The sequence below is a fragment of the Mastigoproctus giganteus genome, chromosome 8 (genome assembly GCF_048544385.1).
Source record: "Mastigoproctus giganteus isolate SK-2022 chromosome 8, ASM4854438v1, whole genome shotgun sequence".
Lineage (NCBI taxonomy): Eukaryota > Metazoa > Arthropoda > Arachnida > Uropygi > Thelyphonidae > Mastigoproctus > Mastigoproctus giganteus.
In genome coordinates, this window is record NC_143582.1 from 66,610,850 (window position 1) to 66,626,890 (window position 16,041).

At 35.6% G+C, this 16,041-nt stretch overlaps 1 protein-coding gene across 1 annotated transcript; it reads right to left on the reverse strand.

Moving 5' to 3' along the window:
- Window positions 1-30: 30 nt before the first annotated feature.
- LOC150081590 (PI-PLC X domain-containing protein 3-like) lies at window positions 31-14,827 on the reverse strand. The gene is made up of 3 exons (XM_090380558.1): window positions 14,717-14,827; window positions 5,284-5,396; window positions 31-1,699 (listed from the first exon to the last, which is right to left on the reverse strand). The coding sequence occupies exons 2-3, from the start codon at window positions 5,384-5,386 to the stop codon at window positions 450-452; spliced, it is 1,353 nt and encodes a 450-aa protein (XP_090236684.1). The 5' UTR covers window positions 5,387-5,396; window positions 14,717-14,827; the 3' UTR covers window positions 31-449.
- Between the last annotated feature and the right edge of the window lie 1,214 nt (window positions 14,828-16,041).

The following is a 16,041-nucleotide window of genomic DNA, read 5'->3' on the forward strand; positions in this document are numbered from 1 at the left end:
ACCTTGTACACAGTTTGCTTAGCCAATCAGTTTCACATATCTGTTTCATGAGTTCATAACTGATTATACAGATCCAACTGCTGATGAGTCTTTACTGATGATGTAATCGGAAACAAAACAGAAAGATTTGTCAAGGAGTGAGCGAAGAATTTCACTATTCGTCGATTTCTGGGCACTTAACTTCATTGGTAACCTCAAGACTTCTCCCACTTCCGTAAACAACAATTTTCCGTTATAACCAACGAGTTCTACTTATGCCTGACCATCTTTCTTAATATGGTGATAACCGTGAGTCCTGTTGTCCCAAAGCAACTGTTTCCAGTAATGGAAGATATACTGTAGCACTCGCACGATGAAAGGATGCTCGACTGCCTATAACGTACTTGATATGAATGAAATCAGATATTCAACGGCAGGGGGGGGGGAACTGTAATATGTTTGTTTATGGTTTATCTTTTATACCAGTCTGGGGAGCTGAAGATGTAGTTTTTTCGTGGACATAACACCTTCTTTCTGTTGGCTGCGATGGCTATGTTGACCATGTCGTTGCTCAAGATGTAGTCAGTGGCTACAATGTTTGCATCCTTCCACCAGTAGTCTCTAAACCACTCAGTAACGTTCTTTGACACTTCATCAGCCATATAGCGAACCCCTCTCCTAGGATATATCACGATGTAGGATGTGCTTGGAGTTAGTTCGGCCATGGAAGCCGTCAATGTGTTGAAGGAAGACTTCGCAAAAAGCTGGGCAAAGAACCAAAAAAGAGCGTTCGGATTTTGTTTATCTCCCCAGAGCTGCCGTAATCCTGGCCACAACAAAGGATGTTTTCTTGCTTGTACGTTGTTATAGGCCACGAGGAGGCGTTTGTCCATTGCCCACATATCGTACGGCCTAACATCGTTGCCAGCAATTGCTGGTATCATGTAATCTCCCAGTACACTGTGGATCGTGCGGATCAACAACTCGTGGATCTCACTGCTGATGAATCCCACAGGAAAGCGATGGAAATCTAGGATAAGTATCTCTTTGGTGGTATTCAGAAAGTCCCTAACATCGTTAAGTACTTTAAGAAGGCTATGGTTCGTAAGGAAAAAATTATGGTATATCCAGAATTTAACTGGGACAGAGGCATTAAGAAAGCCAACCCTGAGGTCCAGATGTCGTATGCCGTAAGCCAGCTGGTTAAAGATGGACTCATCTTGGGTCATCAAGTAGCGAGTGACAACATTGTCACTTTTTCTTCCAAGAAAGCGCTCGTAACTTCCTGCATCATGAGAACCTGGTATCAACAAACTGCGCAGTCGGAACCTCTCGATGTAGTTCTTGTTCTCCTCCATCCAGCGAGGTTGACCACGCAGACAGGAAGACACCACAACCCTGGAGTTAATAAGGTAAGCAGCCCAAAAACCAAGACACTCTGAAGTGAGATTTTCCTTCGTAAACTTCACAAATGGAAACTGGAACTGGGTTCTGTAATATCCTTGGGGATAGTGTGAAGGTTTCACCACCACTAGAGGATCCGAGGGTTCCACAAAGGGATCGTGGTCGTAGAGAGCAACTCGGTCCGCGTCTGTGGTAAAGTTGGAGTACCAGTTGAGGTCAATCACACGTTGAATGATGTTATTCTTTTTGATAATGAATGCTAGAGGCGATACCGTCAAAAATACTCCGAAAGTTCCGTTCCTAGCTGTCAGACAACCTATGGGAAAGAGAGCAGAAAACCAGAACATAATGAAAACTTCAAGGTAACAACACAGAACAGAACAGAAACATTGCAGTATATTAATTGGAAAAAAAAAGTTGTAATCACATATTTGAGGATGTGTTTCAGTATTTAAACATTGTAAAAATGACACTATTAACAATTAAGGCAACAATTTTAATAGAATTTCATCAGAAAAGTACTACCATGGTGCATCACTAAACCTGAATTGAAGGTGGGAAGTATATGTGACCAAAATGATTTCTTCCACGTGATCAGTGGTTCATAAAATGTCTACATGTTAAATCACTGCCCGCGGTCTTCTTTCACATCAAGAGGATTATAACTTTCATTTGGCCAGCAGGCTTCACATTTTTGCGCATATTTGAAACATTTCTGGTGAAATGGCAGAAAAACTGCTGTTTCGATAACTAATGATGTTAAGTCATTAGTTATCATTAGTCATTTCTCGGAAACAAAGCATATGAAAATGTTTATGACGCTTCATTAATGTATCATAACTTTATTAACGGGTTAATAGTTTAATTTCGTTTGCAGCCTGCAATAGTAGCAGTTTGTCGACTGGGGACTCTTGCACAGAAGCGATTTTGAGGAATCAAAAAGTTTAACGGGAAGTGAGATTTAAATAAACTTATATCCACACATATAACCACTGAAACTTCTTTAATTCCATATCGATAATATTTTTATACATATTGGTACTTCCCCCATTTTATCTTCAGAAATTACTGAAAATTAAAAAATAACGTGGAGTTAATAAAATGATTCATAGATGGCGCCACATGATTGAGTTCACATTTTCTTCACAGAAATTCTAACAGTAAATTCTTCAGAAAAATTCAAACACTGTTGTCGGCAAGATGGGTTTCCTAACTAATTGCAAATGACAAAATAAAATTAAATATATTAATTATGGAAAAAAGAGGAGGTACTAGGCTAAAGTTCTAAAAAAAAACTGTTGGGTTAATTAATATTTTGGATTTAATGTCACTCTAAAATGAATCGAAAAGTTGATAGAATTCAAGAGTGATTGTGAACAGTGCATCTTGAACATGTTCATAAAGTTTTGAAAAGAATGAAACATCTAAATTTCGAATATACGCCTCACGCTTCTTATGCATGAGGCATAAATGCAAATATAAGGTGACGAGACGTCGATGGCCACAACAAGAATAAAAATAAGTTTTAAACCGAAAATTCGAAAATTATAATAATAATTAAAAAAAAAAAAAACAACAACAATGAGAAGTTCATATTTGGTTAATATGTGATCTGAAAATGTTAAATATGTATAAAAGGAAAAGTATGGGTTAACGTGTGGTAAAATAATTACTTAATGCATTTGAATAATAATTACGCAGTACTACAATAAATAAATATTGAGCCAAAAATTGAACAAAATGTGCTCGATCATATTTTATTGAATTTGCCCTTGCCATACTATTTAAACATCTTGTAAAAATCCTTACACGTTACATTTACAAAATAAAATGGAATTAATAGTTTACACATTCAGATGGTTTCGTCTATCTGACCAATGAACATTTATTTCCAAAGTATATTCTTTCAGTATTACCATTATATGCTGGAACATAAGAAAAAAAAAAAAAATCTAAACAAATTTTTCACTTCAACCTTCTGAGATCTGCTCTTGAAACACACATATTCAATCATACTGATTAAACAATAAATATTCGTCAATTTGATTAAATTTTAGTAATATTTTTATACACGGTTTGGCACCCAAGCTAGTTTACTTTCTAAAAACACTGTCAATCTGAATTTATTTACGGGTTCAGCCATTTTTTTCTTATTTATAGACCGTTTATTACACATCCTCCGCGGTAGGTGAACCTGCGAGCTAAGAGAAATTCAAAAAGTCAGCTGGTCAAATTCAAAGCACTTATTTTCTTATCTACTTTTTTATACATTTTCTTTTATTTATTTATACTTTTATTTATTATTATTTGTATTCATTTATTATTACTGTGTTTCATTATTATTTTTTTTTTTTTGTTTATTATTTCTGAATGTATTAATGATGTTAGTAATCTTACACCTTGAAACAAAATTCTCAAACTATGAAAATGGCATTGAAACTTTCAGATAGATTGATAAAAGGTTGCAACAAAGATTGTCCTCACCACACGATTCAGATTGTCTACTGTACTGGAGGTGAAACATATTTTATCTGAACTCCAGATGAATTCTATTAATATTGCCAGTGCGTGAAATTCCCCTTTTTAGACCGCAGAGGTTGCTTTGCGGGATGGCATAACGTGTGCTCTCAAAATCTGCACTGCCAAGGATGCTTATAGATAAAATAGAAAGAAAAGATATAAAGAGCCCAGCTGCCATCTTTATTTTCTTAGAGTCAGCTCTTGGTGAAACTACGCGTATAAGTAGCTTTCCCAGCTTTAAAAATACAAACGCTTTTTATGAAGTCGCATTTAGTAGATCAAGTTTTAAATTGAGAATGAATTCTGCAAACGTTTAAATTCTCTGAATTCTCATTACGTTTAAAATTCCTGTAAACCGAGAAAAGCAGTTAAAATTGGTCGTCTAGTCACCTTAAGAAATATCATCATCATCAGGAAATAGCGAAATTAGCCTCTGAAAGCTTTAATTTCGCCATTTTCCGAGACAAATATTCACACTCATTTAAGCTCGAACAGTACAAAATAAAGCAAGAAAATGAGAATAAAGCTAGAGATTTAAAGGAATGTAATCGAAATGTGGAAATGTTTAAAATGCACATTGAAATAAAATCTAAACAAAACAACAACATAATTAGTTGTGCAACTATTGAGTCATCTTTGAAAAATATATTTTGACACAATGAAAAGTAACCGGCATCGTTATAAAAGTTAAAGAAAGAAAAGAATTTAGGAAAAAGAAAAGAAAAAAGTTAAAGAAAGAAAGAAAAGAAAAGAAAAGAAAAAGTTAAAGAAAGAAAGAAGAGAAAAGAAAAAGTTAAAGAAAGAAAGAAAAGGTTAAAGTTTAAGAATGGAATGTTAATAAAAGTTTGATATTCGCATTAAAAATAACCGAAAATGAGAGGACTGAATTAATATTTACGAAATGAACGATCAAAACAGAAGAAAATATGCAGGGGATCGTGCACAAGAAGGAAAATAGTAATTGACAGAAGCCGCAAAGAAGTAGATAGGAGTTACCGAACCCACACTTTTATAAAATATAGAAATGAAAATAAGATTAGTCAAACGAGGACAAAGAAGGGGTGTACTTCCTGGAGAAAATGAAGGACAAATATAATTAACTTTCCCACGGAAGGTGATGGTGAGAATAACGATTGCAAGCATCCATTTTCAATCATTTATCTATTACATCTGGATATTTGCCTTGCCAAGTTTGTTTCCCTTCTACTTGTTTTACAGATAAGCTCATGTGAGCGAGAAAGAAGAAAAAGAAACAAAGAAAAGAATAAGGAAACTGGAGCTCTTTACCAAAAAAAAAAAAAAAAAAATCAAGGGCCATTCTCCTTTCGTTTAATTGCTTTACATTCGTAACAGCAAAATAATTTTCCCACCGCTACTTACCTGGTGATTGCATTACATTGAACCACTGATTGCTGATATGCGTGGAACACGTACACTGCAGAAAATTCACCAACATCAAACAGATGATGATGATTTGGGCCATCTTTCCAGTTCTGTAAGAAAATACAAGTTTGAGAAATAATTTCACTGAGTAAGTGCAGGCTAGTTTCTGAAATATGCAGCAATATTTAATTTTCTTAAGCAAATGCTTCAATAATGCTTCTGTAGTATATACAAAGTGATTAAAAATTCGCACAACACAAACATCAGTAATTAAAAATTCGTATACTGTATTAGTAATTTTAAATTCTTATAACCCAAACATTAGTAATTTAAAATTTTTGGATTGCGTGAATTTTAAATTGCTCTGTAGTATATGGAATTCACGAGCAATATAAAAATCATCTATTGGATAGACATTTTATTTTGAAAGACTCAGATTTAAGGATTCAGAAGGATTTTTAAGGATTCAGGTTTAAAATGCAATATTTTGTGTGTACAATTTTAACTTTATACTATCAAATCATCTGAATTGTAATACAGAAAAAAATAAGCAAAATTTTAACATAAGACGACAGCACCTATCAAGATGTTGTCCACTTTTTCGCGATTTTAAGAAAATTATAAGAAGAAATTCAATATAAAAAATTATAAAGTGACATAGAACCAAAAGAACAGCAGGTATTACAACGCAGAAAGAGAAATAAAATGTTTAATTTCGTTCTGGATTTTTATTTCCATGTTAGAAGATGAGAGGAGAGAGAGAGAAAGATATTTGTGTTTACAAAAAGAAACGCTTCACTGCTTTGGCTCTAAAAGGTTTAGTGAACTGAGATAACGATTAATTTAATATTTAAACGCAGTGAAATGTTTGCTTTCACAAGCTATCTCCATCCTGCATTAAAGTACGCCTTTCGGAGAACACCTAATGAGATGTAAACTGAAATGTGTAGTAGATGGTTGGAATGTTTAGATTTTCCGCCCAGGCAACTAAGGCCATCAGGCGCCAATATATTGTTTCTTTATTGCTTCTATTCGCTACACGTTTTGGGGATGAAAAACCTGAGTTTCTGTAAAGGGGAGGAGCCATGCAACCCTCCTCAGAGACTGATGAACTTGGGCATGGTGTGAAAAAAAAAAAAAAAAAAAGCCCATAATAATCTCCTGTTCTTATTTTTCAATTTAGGGAAGTTCAGAAATAGGTGCGCAATTTTATCCATTAAGCACACATCCTGAAGGGAACTATGCGTGGAAAGCCCAGATTGTTTGATTAAAAATATCAGTAAAGGCTAAAAGATGCAAGAAGCTAGGTTCTTAATGCGTTACTAAAAAAAAAATGTCTATATTGTATACATGTACTGCTATCCCTCCTATCGTAATCTTCCAACCGTCAGAAGACATCGATCTAGTTGTCCCTTAAAACTCATCAGACTGTCCACTTCAACCACCCAGAAAGGAAGCTTATTCCAGTGGTTGACAACACGCTGACGAAACGTAAATTTCCCTAGGTGCAGCCTATTAATTTCGCCAAGAGTTTATATGTACCCTGAGGTTAAGGGGATATGCACTCCCGCCTAAAAGTTTAGAATCAGAGCGTATGACAACAGTTTTCGTTAATTTTTTTTAAAAATTAACTATGACAATATAAAAAATACAATATATTTTAAGATTTTTTTATTAAGCATTGAAAAATTCACCACAAAAAATGTTGAAATGAATAATATTAAAGACTACCGATTATTCATCAAAATATTCTTCACGATATTTTACTGCTGCCTTACACACATACCATTCTGGCGATTAATTTTATAATAGTGTGTTCATTAAGATTATTCCAAGGGATCTGCAAGGTTCCCAATAAATTTTGTAAAAATGAGCAGACCGCGGATTTGACAGTCTAGACGACCTTATGAAAGCTCTATTGGGTTTTAATCAGGAGACTGGGGTGGCCACACTATAATTTGGAATACCTTCTCCTGTTGTTTAGTTGCTAGAAAGTCCGTGCACAGCTTAGAGCTGTGCCTTATTGTAATATAAGGATTCAAGAATGCTTTTACAGCCTTCTTTTTTTAAAAAATTCGTTTAATTCTGACGATGTCATTCACTCCAGAAGAACAGATGCAAACTCAATCATTATGGATCAACAAAGTGTTTGACTAAATATTGCACTAAACAATGTGGCCCCATTCTTTTTTCAGTTGATCATCTCGCATAAACTCTATGCTTGGATCAAAAATTTCAATTTTGGATTCATTCGCCTACAGTACGTTTCTCCACTCTTCAATTATCCAACGTTGATGACTCTTAACCCAAGCCAAAGATTTTTTATTTATTATTTTTTCCCCCGGTTTTAATAAGGGATTTTGGATGGCTACACGACCATGAAGTCCCTTTTGTTTAAGATGAAGTTTCACAGTGAATACTGACACAGGAGTTTCTCTGTTCCTACTGAATTCAGCACGGATTTCAGGTGCAGTAAGTGTCGATTGTATTTAGAAATCAGTATTATCGTCTTACTTGTGTTTCCTTTGTTACGCGCGGTCGTCCTGACTGTAGTTCTTTAAATTGCCAGTTTCACTGAATTGGAATGGTAGTTTATACTCCTTGAAACGAAACACCTAGTTTTTGCCAATACTTCTCATTAATGAACTTCCTTTATACAGAGTTATAATAGCACTCATTTTTTCAACACTCAGTTCTTTATTTCTTGACATGTTTATCACGAAACACACAAAACTTACACCAAGCACAGGTGTTCGATTTTACAAGTTGCAGCTCTTACTCCTCAATTTATATTATAGTAAAACACGCTAGAATCATCTACAACCTTCTATAATATTGAAACAATACTCCCACTTTCCAGAATATTCTATAATCATCTACAGCATTCAACTACTATTGTATAATCATCTACAACATTCATCTATTATTTTATAATCATCTACAACATTTCATCTATTATTCTATAATCATCTACAACATTCATCTACTATTATATAATCATCTACAATGTTCTACAACATTCAGCAGTATGCTACACCTTTCAGGAATATTCTCGAAATTTATTAAATATTATTTAATTTTTTTTAGTAACATATTTTCTATTATCCATAGAAACAAGTTGGTCCTATTTTAATAAAAGCTTTGAAAATTAAGAAAAATGAAACGTGATTCCAAAAATTTTAGCAGGAGTAGAAATGTTTATGTATCAAAATACATAAACAGATAGAAATAAAAAAATAATAATAATAAAAAAACTCTTAACTACACACATGGGAAATTAAGCAAAGTGTGAGTCGCAGACAATCCAATGATTGACCACATTTCTCGTATTCTAGCAACAAACACAAAAATCTAAATATCATGGTTTTAATTGGTTAAAATACTTAAAATGTCACGATAGCAGTTCTGCATCTAAGTGGCTTTGAACAGAGAAAAAGCCTTTAACAGAGAGAGAGAGAGGTTTTATTTCATCGTAAACACTAACTATGGCGCCTTTCACGTCAAATTAACGTCAACATGACCTTTGGGGCTATATGCACCAGTGGCAAAATCACCACACCAACAGGTGTGCTATAGTAGGTGTTGGGAGATATTTTTGGTATTAGTTTTGGTATGCTTGATAAATAACACGGAAGGGGGGGGGCAGAACTTGTAGTTTCGTTACTGCTACGCACCTACCTAAAGACGTGTTCTTCAAACATGAACACTGTAGAAATCCTTTATCCTTTAGGTTAATGTGCACATTAACCTAAAGGATAAAGGTTATCTGATTTGTCACATTTAGCTGCTCAAAATCGTATAAGACAGCATCTCCATCGTGGTGTATGAGACGGACATACCGCCATTTTGTAAACTGTGACATAATTGTTATGTGCGAGCCACCAGAAATATTCTTTTGCACGTTTGCAAAAGGTATACTTTTACCAACAAAACCAGAAAAATAATTAAATTCTGATTTAAATGTATGTTCCAGCTATTTTAATTACAGAAAAGGCTAAAATCAGAGAATTTGCCAGAGACTTGAAGCTGATGCTGATATGCACTTCCAGAAGAGCACAAATTTATCATCTGCTTTCGCTATTAAATATTTAATCTTTTCATTTCAAAGAAGTAGATTCTTCTGTGAAGAATTAATCTCGTGAGAGTTAGAAATGTAGTCGCTTCCGTATTAAGGTAGGAGCGGAAAAGCACGCAAGTGCCACATCTCCCAAAGTTATGTGATTTGTGAGAAGCACGCACGGGAGGAGCGTAAGAGTAAGAGTGCAGTATTCAGTTCAGTAGCTTGTTGTAACTCTGAACTACATTGCTCATGACATGCTCCCTAAGTGTACTGTATTAAAAACTGTCACAATATCTGCCTTAAAAGGTCATAGTCATTTTTGAATTTCACAAATAGGAACTCGCCCATAGAAACTTCCCAAAGGATTAATTAAATTAACAGAATAATTAACGGGAAATTCAAATGAACGAAGAAATTAGCAGGCTATCCTGTTAATTTGTATTATAACAATGTTCTAAGGACACTTGGCTTACATAAAACAATAAACAAAAGGTGAAACAACATCATCTTATGTTTCGTTACAGTCTTTATTTTCCAAAAGAATTAAACAGATGCAGAAATTAAAATATATTCCAATTACATATTTTCAGCAGATTTATCATATACACACGATAAAAATAAAACAAATTTTGATGGATCATGCTACAGTAAGTGATCGGACTTTATATGAACCACGAAGCAACTGGAGTTGGAAATGCTTTCCTCTGACAATATTGAACAACTACCGAAATCACAGAACAATATCTTGTTATACTGTTGTGTGATTATTTTACAAACCGTTCTTCTCTATAGCAGGAACTGTTTGTAAAAAGGCAGTTAACTACTAATCAACAAGCGAGATCATTTGGGGGGGGAGTGAAAGGGTATTGATGTCTAACGGCACCAAGGGTTTCCCCCCATCTCCGCGTTGCTTTCATTGTGGGTGTACCAGTTCGCTGGGAATGCCAGAGATTTAAGTGTGTGGGCTTTGTATTTGTGTGATGTCGTGTACCGTTGTTTATCTGGTCGTTTAGCCGCTGGACCCTGTTGAGGCCCAACGTCGCCCCAATTTCGTCCCGTGGAGGCAGACCAGGAACCTAATAGACACAGTTACTCTGGCAGGTCGTGCCGCGTAATTTCCTGAGATATCGGCGGCTTGGACATAAAAAAATAAGGGGGGGGGGGGAATGGGTGTGAAAACCAGGAGACAACGATTTTTAAGGAGTTAGTTGGACGGAAATATTTTAAAATGATCATGACCCGAAGAGCCTTGCCAGGAAGAATTCTGTAGTTTGAAAATTACCTTCGAATTATTAACACTGATACACCCCATTTTCCGACTGGTCCGAAATACAAGTTAAAAACCCAGTCTTATTTGTAAAAAAGACGCTAAACCGAAATTATCAGTATTCACACTAGATATCAATTGGAGTTCTCAAGTGCTAAGCCGTACTTCCCTGATAATTCATTTTAGAACAATGCGTTCGCTGTTAAAGCATTACAGGAGACTTCTTTCATATCTACCGAGTATCTCTCTGAGGAAGAAAACTCTGTCTAATCAGCCAAGTATGTCGGGTTATGCTGAATGACTGACGCTTTAGCAAACAGAAAGTTACAGTCACTCAGATAGTCTTTCCTGATTCACATCTCTATCAAGAGAAGGTGGGCCATCTCATATACGCCCAGCTTAACTAAATGGGTGTCTCTTAAGAGAAAATAATAATAAAACAAAAATTTATTATTATATTAAAATTTTATATAATAATAATAATCTAGTCTTTAGAAATTCTTTTAGAGATTGAGCCGTAAGCTCAGGAACTCTGGTAAGTAATAATGAAGAGAGTAGCGAGAAGAATAGTCAGAGTGAGGAGGGGGACAGATTCCAGTAGATGGGCTGAGGAAAGAAGAAAACAAAATGGTATCTTCCTGCACAACATAATGTTAAAACATTTTTACTTATGGATACAACCTTGCTAACTACATTCTTGTGTTTGGTGACATAGCTCCTCGATACATGCTATTTCTGAATAAACAGGGAGCAGAATGTTTTTTTTACAAGTCAGCTTGCCATCAGCTGCCAAAGTAACCGAGCTGTAATCGTGGTGAGAGAGATAATCTTTATTGCCCTTCACGGCCATAAAGCCAGGGGTTTACAGCCTCACGATACTTCCGGGATACTCGAACAATTATTTATAAAAAAAAAGAGGTAATTATACTACAAATGAAAACACATTTTAATACAAAGAAGAGAACTCCTCACGAGAGTTAGGTCTGATCAAGCTGGCTTAACATCGAGATAAGAGCACCAGCTCAATCAGACAGGAGCAGATGCAAGGTACACATCAGTCATTGCTGATTAGTCCTGCTAGTCATAATTTTTTTCCGGTATGTCCGGTCAGCGGCGAATTTGTCCAGGTCGGCGTCAAGTGCTTGGGTTTGCTTGAGCATCTGCTGAGGGAGGAACCTGTCCGAGAGATGGAGGCGTGCTGAATGCGAGCAAAGTTCGGGATTGGCCTTAAGGGCAGCAGGGGGGAATCCTCCAGCCACAGGTATTCCAGAATGAAGGTGTTGCAATTATGCCTATTATCATCTTGACTGCTGCTAGGAGGCGTTGGTCGCCATGGAATCCCGAGAGAGAGTCGGCAAGCTGCGTGATGCGAATCAGAGCTGGAAGGTTGTGCTTCCTGTTGGCCCATTTTAGGAGCCAGAATTCTGCAGCAAAGAGCGGTTTCTTTATTGACGGTGCCGATGACGCCCAAATTTCAGCAGCATAGTAAAGGTGGAAAGATAACTGTTCTTATGTACTTCACGGTTGTCTTTTTATCGGTGATATGTAGGAAATGTTGTTTTGCTATCCGCCGGAGTCTTGAAGCACGTGTGAGGGGCATGTCTATGTGGGCGTTAAATCGAAGTTTGGAATCGAATACAATGCCTCACGATGGCTGGACACAATTGGGATGAGGGTGTTGTAGACTGCAGGCTGGAGAGATGAAAGAGTTTGCTTCAATGAATACACAATGATGTATTCGACACTTCAAGGATGATTTGCTGGGAAGGCGTTGGGGGTATCTAAACCACTCAGACGTAGTTGTATCCTAACATAATGAGGATTGCTTCATAATTGGGCGGGTTGCTGGATTTATTATGCAATAGGTTGAAAGCAGATTTATTGTAAAATATTGCGACGCCTCCACCCTTGCGTGCAATCCGAGATGTGAATACGACTCCATAATCAGCTGGGGCAGCTGCCGCTAGGAAATGTTGATCATTATTGAGCCAAGTTTCGGTGATGGTGAGCAGGTCAAAATATCCGGGGAGCAGAATTTGCACCATGGTGTCAAGCTTGTTCCTAAGACTACACACATTCCGATAAAAGATGGTGCAGGCAGGTACTCTAGGTACTTTGATGAGGACGGGTGGTCTCTGACATGGTCCTACTCGATTCAGCAGGGTGTGTCTAGGGTTAACGAGCACAGGGACAGTCATAATGGTGTTCTGTGTCTGTGCTTTTGGTTGCGGTGATGAGATCTGTGATTGCTATGAATCAGGGTACCATTGGTGGAAGTCCTTTCCATTACTTCTATATCGCTTCTCTTTATGCCCGAGATATGATATAACAAGAACTACAGCAGGCCAGATTTCAGGATTGAAGAGTGCTTCAAAATCTGCAGCAACTACATCGATCTTAAAGGAGGCGTAGGTGGGATATTTCGTGGATAGCTTGGTGACTCTACCATTCATTTTGAATGCAGCAAGAAGGTTTTTCACATCATCAGCTGTGGCAGCAGGGGACAGCCTACTAATGAAGACATTACGTATCCGCTTGTCCATCGTTCCAGTGTTCGCAATTTGCATCTTGTGAAGTGCGAATTGGTTCCAATAACTTTAAAATTGGGGCTCAAGTTCCTTATGAGTTGGATTAGAGGTCAGTGCTCTCTGTTCTTTTCTTCCTTGGTTTGTAATCATTGCATACGTTGTAGTGTCTCTATGGGTCTTTACGTTTGATACAAACGTGGTCCCAGTATAATAGTGACCTCTCACGTTGTTTACCTCCTGGTGGTAAAATTAAAAACTTTTGTGCCTTCTTTTTTGTGTTTAATTACAGTTAGATGTCAGTATTACAAAGAGTATATTAAATTTAAAATATATAAATTAATGCTCGTTAATCACTTTAATTTTCTTATATCAAAAGAAAGAAGTGAGTTCAGAGTTGGTTTTTAATTTAAAGAGTGCTCGTTTGGATTAATTTTTAACTTATTAGTTTATCAGTTACTGCTAAACACGATACTTATAATCCAACTTAATAAACTGAAAGAAAGCGCTTATCCTATACACAAATAATTTAGACTGGAACACAGAATTACTTACATTATTACTAGAGTAAATGGCTGCATACAAAATTGGACGTTTATTTTATTTTTAAAATAAATTACTATTTATAAAAATAATAATAATTTATTTTAAAATAAATTATTAAAATAATTTTATTTAAAATATATATAATATTAAAAATATGTTATATGATAGTTATTACAATAATATAATTATAAAATTTACATTTCATAATAAAAATTATATATATATACAGTATATAATAATTTTATCCTTTATATAGAGGTAATAAGTAAACATCAATTATAGATCACCACAAAATTAAAAAGTTACTGCACCCTTTTTATAAGGAAATAAATATATACATTTAAAAAAAGATAAGTAACTTAAACCCAAATTACGTGGCCCCCCTGGAATGTTGTTGCGGCACCCCGGTTGAAAATCACTGGCATAGTGGTTTCGCTTTGTCACTCATGTGGCGAATTCTGATTCGCGTCCCGTCGAAGAACTGGAGGAATCTCTAAGGGCTTCTTCAAGCCGATCTTGGACAGGAAACAGGTTTGAGTCCCTTGTCTAATTTCTACTTCAGGGACTCAATAAAACATTTAAATTTGCATAAATAACGTGGAGTTAAATGTTTAATATTTTAAATTTGTGTGAAAATTATTAATGGCTGCGATAATCAAGCTGCTTGTTTAAATTTGCTGTATTCCTTGGATCAAATAAATAAAAAACTGTTCAAAAATTATATGCAATTTTGTTATATTGTATACAGCGGAGATGGGAGAAACCCCAGGTGCCGTTTGACCCGAATATACCTTATATTTTATACAAAAACTATATGCAATACCAAAATTAAAAATAGGATATTAAATTTAAATATATAATTTTAACGTAGAGTTATCTCTTCACTTTCTTTTAATAAAAGAAAAGATAAAAAATGAGTCCAGAGTTCGTTTACGCATCATATTTTATAAACTAATTTTTCTAAGGGATTATTTTGCGGTATAAATTAGCCATTATCAAGAGATACTTGTATTAGGAAAACTGCTCGCTTACTTTTGATGCAGTAATGCTGTCTTTCTACTTCCTATTGGATGAAAAACAAATGATTACAAGCATTTCAACAATCACATTCGTCCAGAGTAGCCGTTGTCGCATTTATTTCCCCTTATATATGCAGCTCTGGAGTATCACTTAGTGTTTTGACAGAAATGTTCTTCAGATCTTATCAGCAGTGTGTCGTAATTGCATCAGTGAATCATCAGCTTTCTGCGAATGTCTCTCGCTGACTAAGGATCACGTGCAGCCTTGGCTGATATCCTCCCCTCCCTGGGACACACCTTACGCACGTGACAGTGTCTATACAAGAACAGGTCAATGTTTGTCTACAGTGATGCGCTATCGTTTTCGCTTTTCGATGCGATGAGTAGGGCCGATCGTCGCGTTGCACCGTGAAAACAAACAAATGATCACATGATTTATTTAACAGTTGGTGAGGATGTTATTCAGTTAACTGTCACAATTTATTTCTGAAATTTTATGTCCCTGAACATTAAAAAATATAACCCAAGATGGAAAGTGGACCCGGTGGAAGGTGATCCATTTGTACCCAATACCTGACTGCTGTGTGTGTGGTGGGGGGGGGGGAGTTTTTTATTTTTATAAATATTAAATATTCTTTATTTTGTTCCCTATTATTTATATAGACCTCTTTTTTCTTATACCCCCACTTACACATCTGACTTAGACTTCACAGGAGAATTCCAGATTCAAGGGAACTTCTCAATTACGCATAATTCCCTTCGGAAAGGCTGAACGTTCAAGAATGACAAAAGCACACGTTAATTTATAACATAACATAGTTTATTTATATATATACATACAACATGATAAAGTGATCAAAACTCAGGCACATACTAATATTATTCCAATTTGCCTATGTAGCATCAGATATATTATGCGATTAAGTACATTGGTTTTACACTAGAAAGGTTATTTCTTTCTATACAAGAAACTTAATATCCTTACAAAAACTTGGCTATAGTTTCTTCTTCCTTCACACATGAAAAATAAATACTTAAGAGGTTTAGTTAACACTCTTTCTCCTATGTAAATCAAATTCTTACCTTATAAATTGATTTAGGAATTTCACTCTTAACTCCTGATTTAATTAGTGCCCCTATTTGTCTTGGGGAATATAATATCACAAATTTTCTCTAATCAAGATGAATCGTACATTTAACATCAATTTCTGGACTAATGCTTGTCCCAAAGGGTTAGCTACATTCAGAAGTTCTTTTTCTTTCTCTGTATTTCTCTACCCTTCCCTTCCAAAATATATCATACATATATGTTAGACAATAACTAATAACAAATATCCA